This window comes from Sus scrofa, chromosome 3 (assembly GCF_054392235.1).
Source record: "Sus scrofa isolate SSC_HxYL_T2T_F1_AM1 chromosome 3, Sscrofa_HxYL_maternal_Yorkshire_Landrace_v2.0, whole genome shotgun sequence".
Classification (NCBI taxonomy): Eukaryota; Metazoa; Chordata; class Mammalia; order Artiodactyla; family Suidae; genus Sus; species Sus scrofa.
In genome coordinates, this window is record NC_139385.1 from 83,732,320 (window position 1) to 83,755,124 (window position 22,805).

General features: G+C 46.7%; 1 protein-coding gene across 1 annotated transcript in view; it reads right to left on the minus strand.

Moving 5' to 3' along the window:
* Positions 1-280: 280 nt before the first annotated feature.
* Positions 281-22,805, minus strand: part of ATP6V1B1 (ATPase H+ transporting V1 subunit B1) — a 31,777-nt gene continuing 9,252 nt past the window's right edge. Inside the window, exons 3-14 of the mRNA XM_021087392.2 lie at positions 8,974-9,072; positions 8,103-8,196; positions 7,454-7,531; positions 6,781-6,920; positions 5,681-5,782; positions 5,065-5,162; positions 4,251-4,374; positions 3,933-4,083; positions 3,338-3,420; positions 2,401-2,505; positions 2,075-2,204; positions 281-1,965 (exon numbers count right to left, since the gene is read on the minus strand). Coding sequence (XP_020943051.2) covers positions 1,796-1,965; positions 2,075-2,204; positions 2,401-2,505; positions 3,338-3,420; positions 3,933-4,083; positions 4,251-4,374; positions 5,065-5,162; positions 5,681-5,782; positions 6,781-6,920; positions 7,454-7,531; positions 8,103-8,196; positions 8,974-9,072 — 1,374 coding nt within the window. The 3' untranslated portion in view covers positions 281-1,795. The remainder of the gene's footprint in view (positions 1,966-2,074; positions 2,205-2,400; positions 2,506-3,337; positions 3,421-3,932; positions 4,084-4,250; positions 4,375-5,064; positions 5,163-5,680; positions 5,783-6,780; positions 6,921-7,453; positions 7,532-8,102; positions 8,197-8,973; positions 9,073-22,805) is intronic.

A 22,805-nucleotide genomic window follows, 5' to 3' on the forward strand; every position in this document is an offset into this window, starting at 1 on the left:
GAAGATGCGGCTCGGCTCTGGTGTTCTGTGGGTGTGATGTAGGCTGGCAGCTACAGCTACAATTTGACCCCTAGCCTGGGAACCTCCATTTGCCGTGGGTACGGCCCTAAAAAGGGGGGGGGGAGCATCCACATATCCATAAATTGATGAACAAAAGATGTTGTATCCATACTCTGAAGTATTATTTAGCACTTAAAGAGAATGAAGTACTGACACAGGCTACAACATGGATGAACACAAAAATATGCTAAATGAAAGAAACCAGACACAAAAGACCACACACTGTATGATTCCATTTATATGAGTTGATCAGCATAAGCAAAGCTACAGAGATAGAAAGGTTAATGATTGCCTCAGGCTGGGGAAGGGGCAGAAGAGGGGTTTGAGGGGTAATAACTTGGGGTGCAAGTTTCTTTTTAAGATAATGAAAATGTTCTAAAATCGATTGTGGTGATGGTTGCACAACTCTGTGAATATACTAAAAGTTGTTGAATTGTAAATTATAAATAGGTAAATTGTATGGTATATGAATTATATCTTGGTAAAGCTGTTATTAAGTGGAAACAACCCTATGTCCTGTGGGCACCCAGAAGCTTTCCCTAGGGAGTTCCCATTGTGGCTTGGTAGTAACGAACCCAGCCAGTATCCATGAGGACAAAAGTTCAATCCCTGGCATCACTTAGTGGGTCAAGGATCAGGCATTGCTCTGAGCTGTGGTGTAGGTTGAAGATGCGGCCCCAATTTGGTGCTGCTGTAGCTGTGGTGTAGCAGGCAGCTACAGCTCTGATTCTGCCCCTAGCCTGGGAACATCCATATATGGGTTCCGCCCTAAAAGGAAAAGAAAAAGAAAAAAAAAAGCTTTCCCTACAGTGGCTGTAAATTGTCTTAGGAATGGAAATTTTATTCTCAGGACCTCCTTTGGTGTCAGCTGTCGATCTAAGAATTCTGGCCCGGTTCCACAACACGGACAGAGAAATTGAACACAGTCTTTTGCTGAAGTTCTATCTCCCAACCTGCCCTGCCTCTTAGGAAGCACTGAAGCACTGGCGACTTCAATGTAGTTGGGGCAGAGAGAGCAGGCAGCTTTCAAAGGAACATCAGGTGTCCTGCTTGTTAGGATGCCCTTTACCCTCCGCCTTGCACACACAGCCCCCATGTTCCCCAGGCTTTCTCCCCAGCAACTCCCCTTGCTGCTCCCTGTCCGAAGCAAACCAAATTCCTTCCTAGCATCTCCTAGGCAGAGCTGTTTAAAGTCAGACATGTCTTTTGTGGCCTTGAGATTGTCCTTTCTGTGGCCCCTGAGCTCACATTCCACTCAGGAAATGTATCAAGATATTTTTAAAGCAAAGATAAATATCCTCCTAAGAAGAATTCTCTTGTCAGCTGCTCAGACACTATTGTGGCTCTTTTTTTTCCCCCAAGGTGGAGAGAATATTTTAATGGACCTCATGTATCCATCACCCTCAGCTCCAACAAATGTCAGTGTTTTGCCAATTCAGTCTTCACCTAAGATAAATTCTGATTGGGGGGTGGGGGTGGATGGTTAAAAGTCAAATTTTCCTAACAGAACATGACAGAGAATACAGGCTTAACCGTCTGTTTCCCAGTTCAGGGAATCCAGGGAGAGGACAGGAGCGTGGGAGCACCCCCCCCCATAGCCGGCGGGGGGCTAAGAGTGGGCACAGAGCGATTGATTAAGGGGTGTGGATCACGAGAATAGCGCAAGGAGTGTGGAGAAGGGAGCACGCCAAGGGCGGTCCCAGGACTGTGCTCCTGGGCCAGGATGCCCGCCGCGCTAAAGCGCAGTGTCGGGCTCCGGCTCGGGGTCCTGGGGCGCCCCCTCGCGGGAGTAGAATTCGTCAATCATGCTCTGCGGGATGCGCTTCAGCATCTCCTTGGGGAAGATGCGCAACAGCTTCCAGCCCAGGTCCAAAGACTCGAACACCGAGCGTTTTTCATAGGGACCTAGGGACAGAGCAGGAGCGTTAAGGGTGTGTGTGTGTGTGTGTGTGTGTGTGTGTGTGTGTGTGTGTGTAAGGGGGTTATTGCTTGAACTCCCCCAGACACATCTCACCCTGGTTGATGAAGTTCCTCTCAAACTTCTGCAGGAATTCCAGGTAGAGCAGGTCCTCGGAAGTAAGCGCCTCCTCCCCGACCACTGCCTTCATGGCCTGCACGTCCTTCCCGATGGCGTAGCAGGCGTACTGAGTGAGGCGGGGAGCGGGCCGGCGGTCACGGCAGGCTTATCACAGGAGTCCCGCGTTCCCCCATCTGACTGTGCTGGGACCCCCAAAGGGGAGGGATTTTTGCCAAGAGAAAGGCTTGGGGTCCAGATAGGGCTCCAACCCCCAGCTTCGGAAACTAGCTTCCCCACCAGCCCTTGGGCTCTCTCCTTCTTACCAGCTGGTTGGAGACATCTCCGTGGTCCTTTCTGGTCATGCCCTCCCCAATGGCAGACTTCATCAGCCGCGACAGAGAAGGGAGCACGTTGATGGGGGGGTAGATCTGAGGGTGGGGGGAGCCGAAGAAGGAAGTGGCAGAAGGCAGGGTCCAAACTTTTCCTTCCTTCTCATCTCCTCTTGCCTTCCCTCCCCCTGTGGTTCTCAGGAGACGGGTCCTTATTCATCCGGCATAAAATTTGGCTGGTTACACCGCACCCTCTTTCATCCCTCAAATTCTAGGGCTTAAGTATGCAGATGTCTACATGTGTGCGCCCAGACCGGGGCGGGGCGGGGCGGGAAGAATGACATCAATTAATCAAAGGCTGGCTATTTCAAAACTTTTGGTTATTTCGACAAAAATCCGGTTGAAGTTTAATAGTTCACAGCTGCAAAGAAAGAAGCTGTCAAGCAAAGAGGCAAACGTCATATGGGACCAAAGTGTTTTTTAATCCTCTGGCACATTATTCACCACCTGCTTTTGTCAGTCGCCTATTGTTTTTGTTCACCGAGGCAAATTACTGGAACGCACAGAGAAAAGGTATTTATTTAGCATCTAGAATCTGCTAGATGCTGTCTACAGCTAACTTATTGTGTTCTCCATAATTCAATGGTATGATAAGTACTACTGCGACCATCGTGTAGATGAGAAAACCTAGGATCAGAGAGATGAAATGATTTTCTCAAGGTCCCACAGCCAGCTCGGCTGGATTCCACCCAGACTTGTCTTCTGTCTGTGAAACGAACAGTCTTCTTGGGGGGTTATCTCTTGTTGAGGGTTAACCAGGTCCGGCCCCTCCTAATTCCCAGGGAGAGGAAGCACAGGAGGTGGCGGGAGGTCTGTTAGTGTCTTTGGGGAGGGTGGGGAGAGCAGCAAGTGGGCAGGGAGGGAACCGTACCTGTCTGTTATGAAGCTGTCGGTCCACGTAGATCTGTCCCTCTGTGATGAAGCCTGTCAGGTCTGGGATGGGGTGGGTGATATCTACAAGGACGTGAGCGGGGGTCAAGGTAGCTGGCGCCCAGGTCTCCGCCCACTCACGGCCGTGTAGGTTCTGTTCCCTCCCCAGAGTGGGAGATGAGGGGGGAAGCGAGGGAAGGACATTATCTGCCCGGATGGAGGAAGAGAGCTACCGCACATCTATGTGCAAAAGCACAGGCCCCTTTAAGTGTCGGGGCGGGGAGTTCCCGTCGTGGCACAGTGGTTAACGAATCCGACTAGGAACCATGAGGTTGCGGGTTCGGTCCCTGCCCTTGCTCAGTGGGTTAACGATCCAGCGTTGCCGTGAGCTGTGGTGTAGGTCGCAGACGCGGCTCGGATCCCGCGTTGCTGTGGCTCTGGCGTAGGCCGGTGACTACAGCTCCGATTGGACCCCTAGCCTGGGAACCTCCATATGCCGCGGGAGCGGCCCAAGAAATAGCAAAAGACAAAAAAAAAAAAAAAGTGTCGGGGCGGAACGGGGGCTGCGGAGAGCAATGGGCGGTGAGGCGGCTCACCGTCGTTGGGCATGGTGAGGATGGGGATCTGAGTGATGGACCCGCCCCGGCCCTCCACTCGGCCTGCCCGCTCGTAGATGGTGGCCAGGTCTGTGTACATGTACCCGGGGAAGCCTCTGCGCCCGGGCACCTCCTCTCTGGCAGCTGAGACCTGCAATATCCGTGGGGCATTGGGAGTAAGAATCGGGCCAAGAGGCTGATTCCGGGAAGGGGGAACGGCGGGTTCGGGGTCTTGGAGGAGGGGGCTGGGGACCGGCCTGGGCGGGGCCAGCTCTAGGGGGAGGCGGGGCTGAACCCGACACCCCTCCCCCGCCTCACCTCCCGCAGGGCCTCTGCGTAGGAGCTCATGTCTGTCAGTATGACCAGCACGTGCTTCTCACACTGGTAGGCGAGGAATTCAGCCGTGGTTAGTGCCAGGCGCGGGGTGATGATCCGCTCGATCCTGGAGGTGCGGCCCCTGTTTAGAGAGGCTGGAGGCCCAGGCCTGGGCTCCCTTTAGCCTCAGTGCTGAGTGGAGAGCGAACTGGGAAGCTGGCACAGGGCACAGCAGCAGAGGAGTGGGTACAGGGAGCCCAGCCCGAGCCCCAGGTCAGGGCAGTGGTTCCTAGAGGGGGGCCCTCAGCCACATCCTGCCACTCAAGGTGGGAACAGGGACTGAGGCTGGGGCAGGCAAGGAGTCAGGTGAGAGAGGGACAGGCAGGGCCAGGAGTATTTGATGAGGATGAGAGTGGCCCTGTCTCCATGGCAAAGGGCAGGTCAGAGCTGCATGGGGTTGGCGCTCTGCTGGTGCCTCCTTCCCCCCCACCCAGGGCACCCACACTCTCTGAGCCCTTAGGGGTCTTTCCTTACTGTTCCCCCCTCACTCCCCCTGAGCACATTTGCTGGGCACCAGCCATGTGCTGGCTGCCCTGGCAACCCCTTTCCCTGATGCCCTCTTGGGTCTCTTCTGTCTCTCTGTGAGCTGCCCCTACCTCTTACCCAGCTTCAGTTTCCCCATCTGCACAAGGGGCTGTCCTCTCAGTTCTGGCTTATGGCTGTAGTTCTGGGCTACCTGAGACCTGGTGCTCTGGGTCTGGGGGAGGGGGGGGGCTGCTGCCCAAGGGCAGTATAGATGGCTCGGGAAACTGCTCACGTGGGGTCGTTGGCCAAATTCAGGAAGAGGCAGACATTGCCCATGGTACCGTTCTCCTCGAAGTCGGACTTGAAGAACCTGGCTGTCTCCATATTCACCTGGACACACAGTAGAGAGGGCTGGAGGTGGTCTAGCCACCTGAGGACAGGGGTCCATGCCCCTCGCATCTCTTCTCAGTAGCTCCTGACCAGCTCACAGTCCCTGGGGTGAGCCTGGGGCTGGAGAGCGTAGGGTCTCAACAGACCCCCAGGGAGGTTCAGACTCCCGGCTGAGCTCTGCTCAGTGCCAACCCTGCCCCTCACCTGACCAGCTGCTTCACTGCTAAACTCCTCATTCCCATTTTGGGTGCTAAACCCCCAGCATCCCCTCCCTGAAGCTGTCTTGTCTCCCCATAGTCCCTCCTCTCCCAGCTGCCCTGGGCTCATCTCAGAGCTGTCTTGACTCTGGATTGCCCTGAGCGACACGGCCAGGCCCTCCGCTCACGTTCTTGCCACCCCCACCAGACAGGCCCCAACTCTGATGGCTTGTCGAGGAGAAGGAGAAGGGTGTTCCAGGGGCCAAGGGGCCAAGGGGCCAAGCCTGCCTCCCCACTTGCGAATGGGCCCAGCCCTCTTACCCCCATGGCTGCAAAGACGATGGCAAAGTTGTCATCATCATAGTCCAGCACAGCCTTGGACTTCTTCACCAGCCCAGCCTGGCGGCAGATCTGGGCGGCGATCTGGGGATGGGAGGAAGGACATGAGAGCCAGAGTCCAAGGCTGCCCCTCTGAGCAGCCCTGAGAGCGTGGATGGGGCTATTCCCAGTCCAGCCTGCTGCCGAGGTCTTCGGTGGGAGAGACCCAAGGCCAGCAAGATGGCAGGGCTGCCCCGGCTCCTAATGCTGTTCTTGGGGGAGGGGCTGCCCTATTTGGTGGCACCTGAGGGCCCAGGGTGCCTGTCACAAGGAGCAGGCAGAAAAAATAGTTCCAAAGAGTAACTTCCCACCCTGGCTTTGGGGCAACTTGGCCCTTCAGACCCCCCTGGGCCCCTCAGCCTGCTGGGGGTTTATCTGGGGTTTGCTGCAGGCTTGCAGGGTGTGGATAGAGTTACCAGTCACCACATCCAGACCCAGGGTGTGTGTGTGTGTGTGTGTGTGTGTGTGTGAAGGTGGAGATGCTGATGCTGTCTAGTCATTCAGACCATTTTGAGGGCCACATCCAGGAGCAGTTGGGTGGTGGGTGGTCCGGGGGTGGGGGGAGCATCTAGAGAGTTTGTCACATCAGTGCTCTGAAAAGAACTGGGCTGTTCACGCTTGGTGGGTAGGGGGGGCTGGGGAGGAGGGCTTAGGAACCTGCACAGATAGGCTCCAGACCACCGGCCTGCAGGGTGGGGTGGGGTGGGGTGGGGGAGGGGAGCGCTCAGTGCAGGGAGTAAAGACGATTCATTACAAGGACCCATGGGTAGAGCTGTCAGCTGAGCAGGCTTTCAACATGGGCTACCCATGGGCTCTCTTGTGAGCCAGGGAATGCCCCACTCGCTCAGGGAAGAGGCTTGGAGATTTGCTTGGGGACACAGAGGAGGTCTTGCGCACCCTGAATTCCTGAGGGGCCAGAAGACAGCTGCCAGTCCGGATGCCGGTGGCCCCAGCGCGGCTAGCCCCTCCCTGCTGGCCTACCACCCAGCCTCTGCTCTATCCCTCCCCCTTGGTCTTGCCCAGCAGGGCCCCGCAGTCCTCACCTCGTTGTGGGGCAGCCCAGCTGCTGAGAAGATGGGGATCTTCTGACCACGGGCGATGCTGTTCATGACGTCGATGGGCGAGATGCCCGTCTGAATCATCTCCTCTGGGTAGATGCGGTCGTGGGGGTTGATGGGCTGGCCTGGGAGAGGGTGATCATGGACCCTGCTCAAGGGCTCAGGTTTGTCCCCACCCTTCCCCAACCCTGCCCTAGACTCTGGAGCAGCACCGTTGAACAGACTTTTCTTTGATGATGAGATGGGCTCTCACTGCCCAGCCCTGGCCACATGTGGCCACTGAGCATGTGCAATGTGGTTTCAAAATGCAATTTTCACTTGAATTAACCTGCATTTAAGTAGCCACAGTTGGGAGCTCTCTAGGACAGCATGGCCCTGGCACATTGGAAGCAGCAAGTGGGAGTGGCAGCCACAAGGCTGGAGAGTGAGGGACCCGGGCACTTGGGGGAGATTTGCACAATGATGGTGGCATTTTACACAAACAGGACCTAAAGTGCTGCTGACCCCAGACAGAGGGGGCTTTACTGCTCTCATGTCTCACTTGATCTGACCAACCCTGGTGGTAAGCACTGGGCAATGGCCCTAGCTTGTGTCTGGGGTGGGGAAGGTGGTTGGGGGGCTGGCTCCCAAGAGCTGTCCAGAGCCTCGGGTCACTCACCATTGATGTCCAGGAAGTCCTCCGCCATGACCACTGGCCCGTTGTCAATGGGTTTGCCTGAGCCATTGAAGACCCGGCCTTCGGGAGAGAGGGGGTTGGGGGATGCTCAGGACCCATCCTGGGTCTCTCACTGCCGCTCAGCCTCCACAACACCAGCAGCTCTCACCCACCCCTCGCTTCCCAATTGCCACATCCCCCTCCATCCCCTCATTCCTCAGTCACCCCCAGAGAGCTAGTACAGTGACTGTCTCCTTAAGGGTCTTCCCTCTCCTCCTGAAAACCTTTACAGTCAAGACCTTGGCTGGGGACAGTGACTCTAATGGGGAGCTTTGGGGCTGGAAGGAGGACAGGGCTGGGTAGGGCAGATCTTGGGAGAAAATGAGGGGCTGTGCAGTCCAAAGAGGTGGCTACCTACTGTGCCTCTGGCTGATTGAACTTGCCTTCCTCGAGTATTGAACACCTGCTGTATGTCAGGCCCTGAGCTGGGGTTGGGGGTCAAAGAGAAGACACACCCTCTGACCATAAAGGGCTCACAGGGAGGCAGAGAGGTGAAGAGGCAGTGGCAGTGCGGTCTGCCAAGCACTTGGTCCAGGAAGCTGGGCTGGCAGGAGAGAGGGGCGACCCCACCCTGCCCACCCCCACCCCTCACCCAGCATGTCCTCTGACACTGGAGTCCGTAGGATGTCCCCTGTGAATTCGCAGGTGGTCTTCTGGGCATCGATCCCAGAAGTCCCTTCAAACACCTATGGGAAGACATGGAAGCAGCCTAAATGTCCATCAACAGAGGATTAGATAAAGAAGATGTGGTACATATACCTAATGGAATATTACTTGGTCATAAAAAAAGAATGAAACAATACCATTTGCAGCAACATGGATTGACCTAGAGATTATCGTACTAAGTGAAGTGGATCAGAGAAAGCCACACATCATATGAGATCACTAATATGTGGAACCTAATTAAAAAATGATACCAAAAACATAGTCACAAAACAGAAAAAGACTCAAAGATTTGAAAACCAAATTTACGGTTACCAAAGGGGAGATGTTGGGAGGAGGGATGGATTGAGAGGTTGGGATTGGCAATATACACACCACTATATACAAAATTGATAGACAACAAGGACCTACTGTGTAGCTTGGGAAAATCTACTCAGTACTTTGTGATGGCCTATATGGAGAAAGAATCTGAAAAAGAATATATGTGTGTGTATATATATATATATACATATATATGTATATATATGGCTGATTCACTTTGCTGTACACCTGAAACTAACACAACACTGTGAATCACCTATACTCCAATAAAATTTATTTTATGAAAAACCCAAAATAAAAAACACCTATGGGATCAGCTTCCCATTCTGGACTCCCTCTGAGCCCAGCTCTGGGCAAGGCAGTCTTGGGGGGCAGGGTGAGAGGGACACTTTCTGCCTTTGGAGCTTATAAGATGGTGTGGAAACTTCGTGGACTCGTTCATTTATTCAACCAGCCAACATCTTACAGACACCACTTACCTGAACAATGGCTTTGGTCCCAGACACCTCAAGCACCTGCCCGCTCCTCTGAGTCCCATTGGGGAGGGTGAAGTTAACAATCTCAGCGTACTGGGCAAACTGGCAGGAGGGGAGAGCAGCTCAGAGTGACAATGAGACCAGAAGTGAAGTCCCTGTCTCCTCCCCAGCCATGCTTGACCCAGTCTCACGTTCCCATCTCCCTTCTGTGCTCAGATACTCTCAGAAGTGAGCTTGGGGGACTGGTGAGGGACAAGTGTGAATTCTCTTTGGGAAGCGGTACCGGGGTGGGTAGGAGCACTGACTTTAGAGTTGGAAGACCAGGCTTAGAATTGAAGCTCTGACACTTAGAAGCTGTGTGACCTTGGGGAAGTTACTTAATGTCTCTGAGCTTTACTTTCCTCATCTTTAAGATGGGAATAAGAGAATTCCCACTATAGCGCAATAGGTGAAGAATCTGACAGTAGAGGCGTGGGTTCAATCCCCAGCCTGGTATAGTAGGTTAAAGGACCCAGCACTGCTACGGTGGTGGTGTAGGTCGCAGCTGTGTCTGGGATTCAATCCCTGGCCTGGGAACCTCCATATGCCTCCAGTGCAGTCATTAAAAAAATAGAATAAAATAAAATTGGAGTAATACTAACACCCAGGGCTGCTGTGGGGAGGAAATATATGTAAAGTCATTAGCTGGTGCCAGGACCTTGTAACAGTGTAGCCACTATTATGGCTGTTGAGGTCTCCTGGGCGGCATAGTTGTTTCTGCCCCTGTGGACTAATGGTGAACAGAGTGCGAAGTGCTGCCCTCGGCTCCCAGGGAGTGATCCTTCCCTAGTGGGCCTGGGATCAATTCCTGTGTAGTCCTCACGGGCTTCAGGAATAAAAAGAAGCCAGGAATTCCTTCTCTTCTGGCTAGGATCAAGTGTAGTTTTCCTTCTTAATAGTATGAAAAGCACCAGGCAACTATCTGGATTATATAAAGAAATCTTACAGCAGTGCCCATTGTGGCTCAGCAGTAAAGAGACAACTAGTATCCACAAGGATTCGGATTTGATCCCTGGCCTCACTCAGTGGGCTAAGGATCTGGTGTTGCCATGAACTATGGTGTAGTTCGCAGATACAGCTTGGTTCCTGGCTGTGGCTGTAGCTGGCAGCTGTAGCTCCGATTCAGCCCCTAGCCTGGGAACTTCCATATGCTGCAGGTGTGGCCCTAAAAAATTTTTTTTGAAAATAAAAATAAAAAAGAAAGCTTACAACTCAACAATCAAAAGAAATACCCTAATTGAAAAATGGCAAAGGGTCTAAAGAAACATTTCTCTAAGGAAGAGATACACATGCCCCAGAAGCACATAGATGCTCGACTCATTAGTCATTAATGAAATGCAAATCAAAACCACAATGAGCTAGCACTTCACACTCATTAATATGGCTATAATGGAAAAGACAGGTAATGACAACTGCTAAGGTTGTGGAGAAATTAGAACCCTCAGATACTGACGGTGGGATCAGAAAATGTGTGGCCACTTTGGAAAAGTCTGGCAGTTTCTCAAAAGGTTAAACACAGTTACAATATGACCCAGCAATTCCATGCCCAGGTATACCACCAAGAGAAGTGGAAACACATGTCCACATAAAAACTTGCAGGGGTCCCCTTGTGGCTCAGTGGGTTAAGTATCTGGCCACATCACTGCAGCAGCTCAGGTCACTGCTATGGCATGGGTTTGATCCCTGGCCCAGGAAATTTCATATGCCACAGGCACAGCCAAAAAGACCACAAAACATTGGAACAACCACTCTGGAAAACAGTATGGAGGTTCCTCAGAAGACTAAATACAGAATAACAGCCATATGATTCAGCAGTCCCACTCCTGCATATATACCTGGACAAAACTACTTTTCTAAAAGATACATGAGGAGTTCCCATCGTAGCTCAGCAGATGAGACTAGCACCAGTGAGGATGCAGGCTTGATCCCTGGCCTTGCTCAGTGGGTTAAGGATCTGGCATTGCTGTGAGCTGTGGTATATGCTGTAGATGCAGCTCAGATCCCACATTGCTGTGGCTGTGGTATAGGCCAGCAGCTACAGCTCCTGTTCGGCCCTAGTTTGGGAACCTCCGTATGCCGTGGATATAGCCCTAAAAAGACAAAAACATAAACAAAGAGACACAGGCAACCTATATGTTCATAGCAGCACTATTCACAATAGTCAAGACATGGAAACAACTTAAATGTCCATTGACAGATGAATAGATTAAGAAGATGTGGTACATATACACAATAGAATACTACTCAGCCATAAAAAAGAACAAAATAATGTCATTTGCAGCAACATGGTTGCAACTAGGGATTCTCATACTAGTGAAGTAAGTCAGAAAGAGAAATACAAATACTATATGATATCATTTATATGTGGAATCTAAAATATGGCACAAATGGGGAGTTCCCGTCGTGGTGCAGTGGTTAATGAATCCGACTAGGAACCACGAGGTTTTGGGTTTGATCCCTGCCCTTGCTCAGTGGGTTAACGATCTGGCGTTGCCGTGAGCTGTGGTGTAGGTTGCAGACGTGGCTTGGCTCCCGCGTCGCTGTGGCTCTGGTGTAGGCTGGCAGCTACAGCTCCGATTGGACCCCTAGCCTGGGAACCTCCATATGCCGCGGGAGCAGCCCAAGAAATGGCAAAAAGACAAAAAATAAATAAATACATGAAATAAAATATGGCACAAATGAACCTATCTACAGAATAGAAACAGACTTGCAGACATGGAGAACAGACTCGTGGTTACCAAGGGGAAGGGAGGAAGGAGTGGAATGGACTGGGAAGCTGGGGGAATTTGGGGTTAGTAGATGCAAACTATTATATTTAGAAAGGATGAGCATTAAGGTCCTACTGTGTAGCACAGGGAACTATATCCAATCTCTTGTGTTAGACCATGATGGAAGATAATATGAGAAAAACTATATATAAGTGTGACTAGTTCACTTTGTTGTATAGCAGAAATTGACAAAACATTGTAAATCAACTACATTTTAATAAAAGATTTACCCCCTTCAACAAAACAAAAAACAAACCTTGCATATGAACGTTCATAGCAGCATTATTCATAATAGGCAAAAAGTGGAAACAACACAAATGTCCACAAATGTGACAAACAGATGAACAAGAAGTGGCATGTCCAGACAGTGGAATATTAGTCAGCTTCGAAAAGGAATGAAGTAGTGACACCTGTTACAACACAGATGACTGAAAACATGACGCTCAGTGAAAGCAGCCAGACACAACAGATCACATAGTATATGATTCCTTTGATGGGAAACATCCAGAATAGTCAAACCCATAAAACAAAAAGATCAGTGGTTGCAGGGGACTAGAGGAGGGAGGACTGGTGACAACTAACAGGTACAAACTTTCTTTTTGAGGTGACCGAAATGTTCTCGAATCAAGTAGTGGCAGTGGTTGCACAACTCTTTATATAGACTAAAACCACCAAATTGTATACTTTAGAAGAATAAAGTTTAGGAGTTCCTGCTGTAGTGCAATGGGATCAGCTCTCTGCAGTGACAGGGCACAGGTTCGATCCTGGTCCGGAACAATGGGTTAAAGGATCCGGTGTTGCTGCAGCTGCGGCATAGGAGGTTAACGGCAGCTTGGATCAGAGCCCTGGCTCAGGAACTCCATGTGTCATAGGGCAGCCGAAAAAGAAAAAAAAAAAAGTAAAAATTATAGTATAGGAATTATAACTTAATTCTAAAAAACCAACAAGCTGTCCCTCCAGGACCACAGCAGGTGGGCAGGTGGAGGTCTGTCTCAAGGGAATCCCCACGCTTTGCCATCAGTGTGTGCTCTGGGAACCAGGTTCTAGAGGAGGCTGTGAGCTGAGCCAAAGAAGCCAGGCTGAGAGAGCAGTGCCTCCCCTCTGACACTGGTGCTCAGCACTGGCCAGAGCCAGGAAGGCTACATCCTATTCCTGTCCCTCTGCCCAGGGGAGGTGATGGAGAGAACACAGAGCATCCCCCAGGCCTCTCACCCTGCTGCCCATCCATCTTGCTTTCTTGATTCACTTTAGGGAGTAAGTCATAATTAATCTTAATCCAATAAAAACAAATAGCAAGAAACAAAACAAAACAACACAAAACTGCACCTCTCCCTGCAGTGTTCCTAATACTTTAGGAAATTAAATACTCCTCTAGGAGTTCCTATCGTGGCTCAGTAGTAATGAACCCGATTGGTATCCATTGGGATGCAGGTTTGATCCCCGGCCTCACTCAGTGAGTTAAGGATCCAGTGTTGCCATGAGCAGTGGTGTAGGTCCCAGACACGGCTTGAATCTGGTGTTGCTGTGGCTGTAGTGTAGACCAGCAGCTGCATCTTCAATTTGACCCCCAGCCCTGGAAGCTCCATATGCTGTGGGTATGGCCCTAAAAAAACAAAACAAAACAAACAAACAAACAAAACTCCTCTAAATTACTCCTTGGAGATTAGAGGAAATCAAAACTGAAATGACAGATGAAATAGAAGATAATGAAAAGGATACCACTTCATGCCATGACTTGTAGAACACATCAAGCTGTACAATGCTTTCTGACCATAACCAAAGTTAGAAATCAGTAACAAAAAAACTAGAAAAACTGAATGCATTTGGAGATTTTGAAACATTCTAAATACAGAAGAACTTATATTCAGATAAGAAAACATTTGGCACTAAACAATAATGAAAAACTATTTTCAACATATGTGTGATGCATTTAAAGTTTTAAATGCTCATACAGAAAAGAAAAACAATTAGAGTGGTTTAAAATTATGCAACATGAAAAAAGAAAACAAGTTAGGAAAGAGAACAGAATTATCATTGTACAACTACAAATGTAATAAATTCATTGAGTAACTAAAAAAAAGAACAGAATTAAAATTCCAAATAAAATAGAAGACATAATAAAAGGGCAGAAATCACTAAAACAGAAAAATGTATAACAGAGAAGATCAACAAAGCCAAACTGGTTCTTTGAAAAGCCTAATAAAATACAGAACCTCTGGCAACACTGATTAAGAAAAAAGATATGAATAAATAATTACTGGAATAATAAATCAAAACTAGCTATACTCATAATATTAAAAATAATTTAAAATTATGAATAACGTTATACAACATAATTCAGAACTTAGATGAAATGAATTAAGTTCTAGCAGAATAAAACTCAAACCAAAACCAATTAAAAACAAAATAGAAAACCAGGAGAGCCTTATAAAAATTGGATAAATAACAAAATTGTTCAATGAAGAAAACACCAGTCCCAGACAGTGACTTCTAACAATCGAGGAACACGTAACGTGATACTTAAGCTCTCCAAAAGATTGGAAGAAAAATTCCAGTCTGAATTCATTTTATCAGGCAAGGATAACTTTGATATAAAATGAGGTAATAATGGGAAAATTATACACAATCCCAATCATGAACGCATAGATGCAAAAATACTAAACATATATCATTAAACTAAATCCAGCAATGTGCCAAAAAAAGACCAAGTTCAAAAAGATCAAATAATCAAAGAAAAAAATTTTAAATAAAGATAAACACACTCACATACATAAATACAAATTAAAAAGACCAAGTTGGAACTATTCCAGGAATTCAAGGTTAGTCTAATATTAGAAAATCTGTTCATATCATTTACCTTATTGGTGAATTAAAGGATTTACAAACCTGTTATGTAAAACATTTTAGAAAAAGGGAAAAAACCTAAGATTGAAAACAACAACAACAATGAAAAGAACGAAGCTCTTTGCTGAAAACAGAATAAAAGGGAAATTGCTTAACTCCAAAAAGTAACCTCAAGAAACCTACAGAAAATATTTTCAATGATATAATGTGTAAAAATTCTCTTTAAAATTAGGAGCAAGAACGACAATCCCCTTAGCATCAGTCCACTCAGCATTGTGCTGGAGGAATTAGCCAAAGTAATAAGATGAACCAAAAATCGAGATTAAAAGGAAACAACACTATAAAGTGGAAAAGCCCCAAACCCCAAATCTAATAAAGATCGTAGCCCCTAAAAAACTACAGACCAGTTTCTCTTATAAATATAGACAAAGAAATTACAAATAAACTATTAGCCAATCAAATCAAGTATTATATTAAATGAATAAGCAAGTATGACCAAAGAGGGTTTATTTCAAGAATGCAAGCTTAGATCAATCAGCATTGTAATTAGTCAACATTGGACAACATAATTCATGATAATAAGGAGTTTGTGAACATAAAAGCAAAACCCCACAGGCTTATGTAAATAGAAAACAAAAAGGCTTTTGATAAAATTCAGCAGCTGTTTCTAATACAATTCTATGTAAAACAAGAATGGAAGGTAACCCCTTGTGCTCTAGACTATTTACCAAAACCAACATCAATAACCTTCTAGATGGTAAAATGTTAAACTCGTTTTCATTTCCAATAAAATCAGTAACGCACACAGAGAGTTGCCTGTGTCACTGTTACTTAATATTGTTTTAGAAATTTTACTTTACATAATAACAATAGAAAAAAGAAATTGAAAAGTATATCAATAAACACAGAGGATGTTCTATTTTTTAAAAAGGTAGTGAGAGAAGATTGTATTCTTCAGAAATGTGAAAGAAAGACAGTGGAAATATTCCAGATTATAGAGGCTAAGCAGACATGGTGATAAACCGGCCCTGGGCTGGATCCTGTACGGAAGAGGGAAAATGCTATAAAAGACTTATGTGATCAGCTGATAAATTGGACTATAGAATGTAGATTAGATAAAAGCATCCATGTAAATTTCTAAAGTTGATACTACTCTGGTTATGTCAGAAAATAGCCTTATTCTTTGGAAATGAACAGTAGAGTTTGGGGCACAAATTACTTTTCAAAAGATCAAAAAAAAAATTATGCACATAGACATGCATATACACTCAGAGAAAATGATAGAAAAAAAGGGTATATGGGTGTTCCTTGTACTATTGTTATTTTTGCAAATTTTTTTGTCTCACCAGTGGCATATGAAAGTTCCTGGGCCAGGGATAGAATATGAGCCACAGATGCAGCACTGCTAGATTCTTAATATGCCTTGCTACAGTGGGAACTCCTATTTTTGCAAATTTTTATAAACTAAAAAGTAAAATTAACAAAATGAAAAGACAACCCACAGAATGGGAGAAAATCTTTGCAAGTGAATTGACTGACAAGGGATTCATCTCCAAAATTTACAACTTCTGCAGCTCCATACCAAAAAAACAAACAACCCCATCAAAAAATGGGTAGAAGATCTAAACAGACCATTCTCCAAAGAAGACATACAGATGGCCGAGAAACACATGAAAAGATGTTCATCATTCATTATTAGAGAAATGCAAATCAAAACCACTATGAGGTACCACCTTACACCAGCCAGAATGGCCATCATCCAAAAGTCTACAAATAAGCGCAGGAGAGGGTGTGGAGAAAAAGGAACCCTAGTACACTGTTGGTGGGATTTTATATGGGTGCAACCACTGTGGAAAGCAGTATGGAGATTCCTCAGAAAACTAAAAATAGAACTACCATTTGATCCAGCAATCCTACTCCCGAGTATCTATCCAGAGAAAAACCACGACTTGCAAAGACATATGTACTCCAATGTTCATTGCAGCACTATTTACAATAGCCAAAACATGGAAACAACCTAAATGTCCATTGACAGAGGAGTGGATCAAGAAGATGTGGTACATATACACAATGGACTATTACTCAGCCATTAAAAAGAACGAAATATTGGCATTCTTAGCAACATGGATGGACCTAGAAATTATCATGCTAAGTGAAGTCAGCCACATAATGAGACACCAACATCAAATGCTTTCACTGACATGTGGAATCTGAAAACAGGACAGACTGAACTTTTTGCAGAACAGATGCTGACTCACAGACATTGAAAAACTTATGGTCTGTGGAGGAGACAGTTTGGGGGGTGGGGGGATGTGCTTGGGCTGTGGGATGGAAATCCTGTGAAATCAGATTGTTATGATCATTATACAACTACAGATGTGATAAATTCATTTGAGTAATAAAAAAAATAAAGTAAAAAAATAAAGTAAAAAAAAAAGTAAAATTGAAATATGCCAATGGAAAAAGAGACACAATTCCATTAATTTGCAGATCATATTGTATATCTTTAAAAAAAAAAACCAAGAGAATCTAGTGAAAAACAGAAACAAATAAAAACAAAACACCCCTCAGGATTAGTAAGAGAATTTGGCTGTATACAAGATGAATATATAAAAATCAATCTGAGGTTATTTTCCAATATAGGTTATTATAAGAAGTTGAATATAATTCCCTCTCTTATTAGGTAAATCCTTTTTGCTCATCTATTTATCTGTAAGTGGTTTGTATCAGTCTCATACTCCTAATTTATCCCATATCTGAAAAAATATATATATAACTGAATCAGTTCACACTTGAAACTAATTCAATATTGTAAATCATTATACTTCAATAACAAAAGTGTGTTCTCAATAAAAATTCATAGAGTAATTAAAAAAAAAGTGTGTTCCCCCAAAAGAATCACAGAATGCTAAAAGGGGTCATTAAATACAATTTATGCAGAAGTGAAAAAAAAATCAGTTTCTCTCTCTTTTTTTTTCCTATTCTAGCCAAAGATGAAGTGGAGAAAATCATTTCATTCACAATATGGCCAAAACCCATAAAATGTCTGTCAATAAATTTAACAAGAAAGGTTCAAGAAAATAATAAAATCTTACTGAATAATAAAAACAAGCCCTAAAGAAATGGAGCGCAATAGTGGTAGTGTTTTCTAAGACAGAATGACCTACTATCATAAAAATATAAATCCTTTTCAAAAATATATAAATTCAATGCATACCCCAATGGATTGTTTGTCCTGGAATTTAATAAAATGATCTTAAAATGTATATAAATGTCTAAGAATATCCAAAAACTGTTATGGAAAAGATCGAGAGTGGAGAACTTGCCTTGTCAGATTTTAAAACGTGCTCTAGAAAAAGAATGGATATATGTATATGTATAACTGAATCACTTAGCTGTACACCTGAAACTAATACAACATTGTAAAGCACCTAGACTCCAATATAAAATGAAAATTAAATTAAAAAAGTAAAGGAGTTCCTGTTGTGGTGCAGTGGAAATGTATCCTAAGAAGTGGAGTTCCCGTCGTGGCTCAGTGGTTAACGAATCCGACTAGGAATCATGAGGTTGCGGGTTCGATCCCTGGCCTCACTCAGTGGATTAATGATCCGGCGTTGCCGTGAGCTGTGGTGTAGGTTGCAGACACGGCTCGGATCCCGCGTGGCTGTGGCTGTGGCGTAGGCCAGCGGCTACAGCTCCAATTAGACCCCTAGCCTGGGAACTTCCATATGCCGCAGGTGCCGCCCTAAAAAGCAATAGACAAACAAACAAATAAATAAATAAAACATGCGTTAAAGCTACTGAGGTCAAGTGGCCAGTGCTGGTGCGATACAGATGGGCACATGGGAAGGCTGGTGTCCAAAGACACCCCAGAGTTTAGGAGACTATTTGAGAACAAATGAGGCATATTAGTTCACAGGAAAAAAGAATCTATTGAACCAACGGTGCTAATATGACTGGGTACCTACCCACATCATTAACACAAACACATTCCAGGCATTTAAAAATGTTAAATACAAAACTAAAACAAAATACTGGAAGAGATGGTCTTCTTTCTCTTCTTATGGAATAATCCAGTTAAAAGCTGGATAAAAGAGACGTCTTTAAGCAAGATAAGAAAACCAGAAGCCACAGAGTTCCCGTCGTGGCGCAGTGGTTAATGAATCCGACTAGGAACCATGAGGTTGCGGTTTTGGTCCCTGCCCTTGCTCAGTGGGTTAACGATCCGGCGTTGCCGTGAGCTGTGGTGTAGGTTGCAGACGCGGCTCGGATCCCGTGTTGCTGTGGCTCTGGCGTAGGCCGGGGGGCTACAGCTCCGATTGGACCCCTAGCCTGGGAACCTCCATATGCCGCGGGAGTGGCCCAAAGAAAAGCAAAAAGACCAAAAAAACCCAAAAAAAACCAAAAAAAAAAGCAAACAAAAACAAAACAAAACAAAAAAACAGAAGCCATAAGCAAAAATACAGAAATCTTCGATACTATAAACATTTGAAATTTCTCTCTGGCAAAGATACAAACAAATGTGAACCATAAACAAGGCAAAATGCACGACTCAACATGTAGGAAGATTTCACAGAGGAAGAAGCAAGAGCTCAACAGGTAAGAGGATAACTCCCTCCACCATCTGGGAAAGGCAAAGAAAAGCAAGACCCGACTAATCTTCACTGATAGGCAAACGTACAGGAGAGCACATATTCAGGGCTCACAAGGACGCTGGGCAGTAGGTCCTCTCATGCATGGTCGGTCAGGATGTGAATTACCAGAACCATACAGGGCAAGCAATTTTGCGCCTAATCATCAATATCTATTGAAAAATAAACATGCCCTTTGAACCAGCAATTCCATTTGGAAGGAATCTATCCTGTGGCAACAAAGGCACCAGCATAAAAACGATATATATTGTTCTACTATTTGTAATAGCTATACCTGGGAACACGCTGGACATTCATCAATAATAGAATAAATCACAGGACATCCATACCCTAGCCTACTGTGTTGCTACCAAAAAGAGTGAGTAAAATGTGTTATCTGCTGATGTGGAGGAAATCCACCACATGTTTTAAGAGACTAACATCAGTGTAAACATCTAACATGCTTAGGTTTGTGCACACACAGCAGGATCTTTAGATTGCTTATCCTAAGGGGTTGGGAATAGAGGCTGGGGGCAAATAGTTAATTTAGTGTCTTTTGTTTCAGTAGTTACAAAAAGCATAGTGTGTGCATGTGCAATTACAATGTAATAACATTCCGGGACATGTTCAGGGACAGCGAAGTGGTTATCATTAGCATTACTATCACCATATCCTCTGCTGTCCCAAAACCAGGGACCTTAGGGGTCAGAGAGGGGGAGGGGTGGCTCAGTTCCCCAAAGTGTATGAATAGGACGGGGTCGTCTCCCCCAGGGCGCCCCTGTTGGGATTGCACCTGAGACAGGATTCACAGTCCAAGCTCTGATTTGGGCCTCTCCTCGTTCTGTGAAGATGCCAGGAGGCAATCTTCTTCTCCCCTAAACCATTCCTGCAGAGTGGGGACCCTAGGGGAGGGGGCTCTTCCCAAGAGGAATGCTCTGCAGTCCACGGAGCCCCTGATGCCCGGCCGTCTTTTTGCTTCACAACCACAAGAGGGAGCCCTAGAGCAAGGACTGCGAGGCCTTGGGAAACAAGCTAAGTAAGTCCTGCCAACATCTCTTCTGCTCTCTGTGGACCTGAGTCTACCTGAAATGGCCCCGGCCTCATTGTCTGTGGTGCTGATGGTGGGCTGCCAACCTCAGAAGGAATATTGCTGGATAGAGCACAGGCCAGAGTGGGCCCCAAAGCAATCAGGCAGTGGGGCCCAATAAAAAAACCGGCAGGAGTTCCCGTGGTGGTGCAGTGGAAAGAAATCCAACTAGGAACCAGGAGGTTGCGGGTTCCATCCCTGGCCTTGTTCAGTGGGATAAGGATCCCGTGTTTCTGTGACCTGTGGTGTAGATTGCAGATGACTCTTGGATCTGGTGTTGCTGTGGCTGTGGTGTAGGCCAGCAGCTGTAGCTCCAATTCGACTCCTAGCCTGGGAGCCTCCATGTGCCACAGGTGCAGCCCTAAAAAGACAAAACAAAGAAACAAACAAAAAAAACAGGCAGCAGTTTGATAAAAAGCGATCGTGTTTTATGTGGATTTATGGTGGTGAGGGAGAGTGGAGAGGAGGTGGCACTGTGTGTCCCTGAAAGATGGGACATCAGAGGAAATGAACTTCAGAGAGCAGAGAGGTTACAGTCAGACAGGAGGAAGAACTGTCAGAACCCTGGCACTAACATGGATGGAGGGTGATGTCTGGAATCCTTTAGGAAGAGATGCCAGATTTTGTTTTTGTTTTTGCTTTTTAGGGCCACGCCTGCAGCATGTGGAGATTTCCAGCCTAGCGGTGGAATCAGAGCTGCAGCTGCCAGCCTGCACCACAACTCACTGCAATGCCGGATCCTTAACACACTGAGTGGGGCCAGAGATCACACACGCATCCTCATGAATACTAGTTGGGTTTGTTACCGCTGAGCCACAACGGGAACTCCAACACCAGTTATTTTTGTGGGGGAGGGGTGAGCACAGCCAGTTAGAGCCCTGTGGGCAGGGGCAGAATTCCAATGTGGAGCAATGAGCTTATATTTACACCCTGTTTCCAGGCACAGACCTGATTCTCTCTGCTTTCACTGTTGGTGACTACGAGGATGGCAGGAAGCGTGGATGGTTCAGTGCAACCCATCTCCCTGGCTGGAGATTAAGCTGAGTTGTTAACCAGCAAGGGGGCAGGCACCTGGGAGCTGCTGCAGACTCTCAGGGGCCTGGGAGTTTCTTAGCAAGCCTGACAGGGCTTGTACAGGGCATCCTGCCTCCAAGGCCGCTGGCTCTGACAATGCCCAGGGTGGTTTGGGAACTCCTCTCTGAAAATGGCTCTCAGAGCCGATACATACACTTTGGAAAGCCTTTTTTCCCTGAAGAGTTTTCGAGCAGCCATAGACATTGCAAACCAATGTGGATAAGGTGAGTCTCCAATAAGGGTGGGTGTGGGTCACAGAGCATAGGTGTCGGAAGACCCTCTAGAGCAGTGGTTCTAAGTGTGGTCTGTCCCACATCGGTAGCAACTGGGAACTTGTCAGGAATGCACATTCTCGGGCCTCAATCCAGGCGGCTAACTCGGAACTTCCGACTGGGGCCCAAATATCCCTCCAGAGGATTCTGAGGCATGCTCCAGTTTGAAAACCACCTCTTGAGTGAAATCTCCCTAGAGTATCCTTAGCAGGTAGATGTCAGATACCCAGATTCCTCTTTAATGCCCGTACAACCTGTGTGATTGTGTGTGAGTGTCCCTGAGTGTGCAGGCGTATGAGTGTACTTTTGTGAGATCAGGTTTTGAGATGTGGATATGTAATGATCTAGGAGGGTCAATTTTACACCTGACAAATCAGGCTGTAGCCTTTTCTGGGTCAGACTCTAGAAAATCAGATTAAAACTGTGGAAACTACCCGCCCCCCAGAAAAATGCACAGGCACATGAATAATACCTTAAAATATTTCCCTATACTTTCGAGATCCTTATGACCTAGCTAAGAACTTCCGACCTATACAAAACTCCCCCCCCACCAGTGTCTTTCCATTTGAGAAGGATGGAAGCAGGAAGCGTAATTGCCTGTGTGATTCAATTTGGGCAGAAGGTGGCGCTGTAGAGACAGAATTGTGGAAGTTTGCACAAGCAACTCTGGAAAAGGGGGTGTGGGGTGGTGGAGAGGGGGATATAAAAGTGCCTTCTCCATCTCCTGCACCTATGAGACTATCACCTACTGGCTCCTTTCCTTCTCTCTGCCAGCCTAGGGTTCTCTGGGTGTCTCCATCATCCAGTAATTCTGCTCTGCGAGAGTTCCCATAATCACAGAGAACCATAGCCCCGGAAACTCTCTCCAGTTTCCTAGTCCAGCCCCACTTTACAACTGAAAAATGGATATCTGCATAGGTACTGGCTCTCTGTACCTTGTGAGGTCCTATATAGACTGACCGGTAAGGAGTGCAGTGGAGGTGGGCAAGGGGCAAGAGATTCTCCATTTGTTTAATCAGGCAGATTAGCACTTCTGGTTTCCAGGCAGAGGTATGGGAGCTGTTCTCCAGGAGGACCCTCACAACAACCCTGAGATCATTTAATGGGTGAGGAAGAGGGT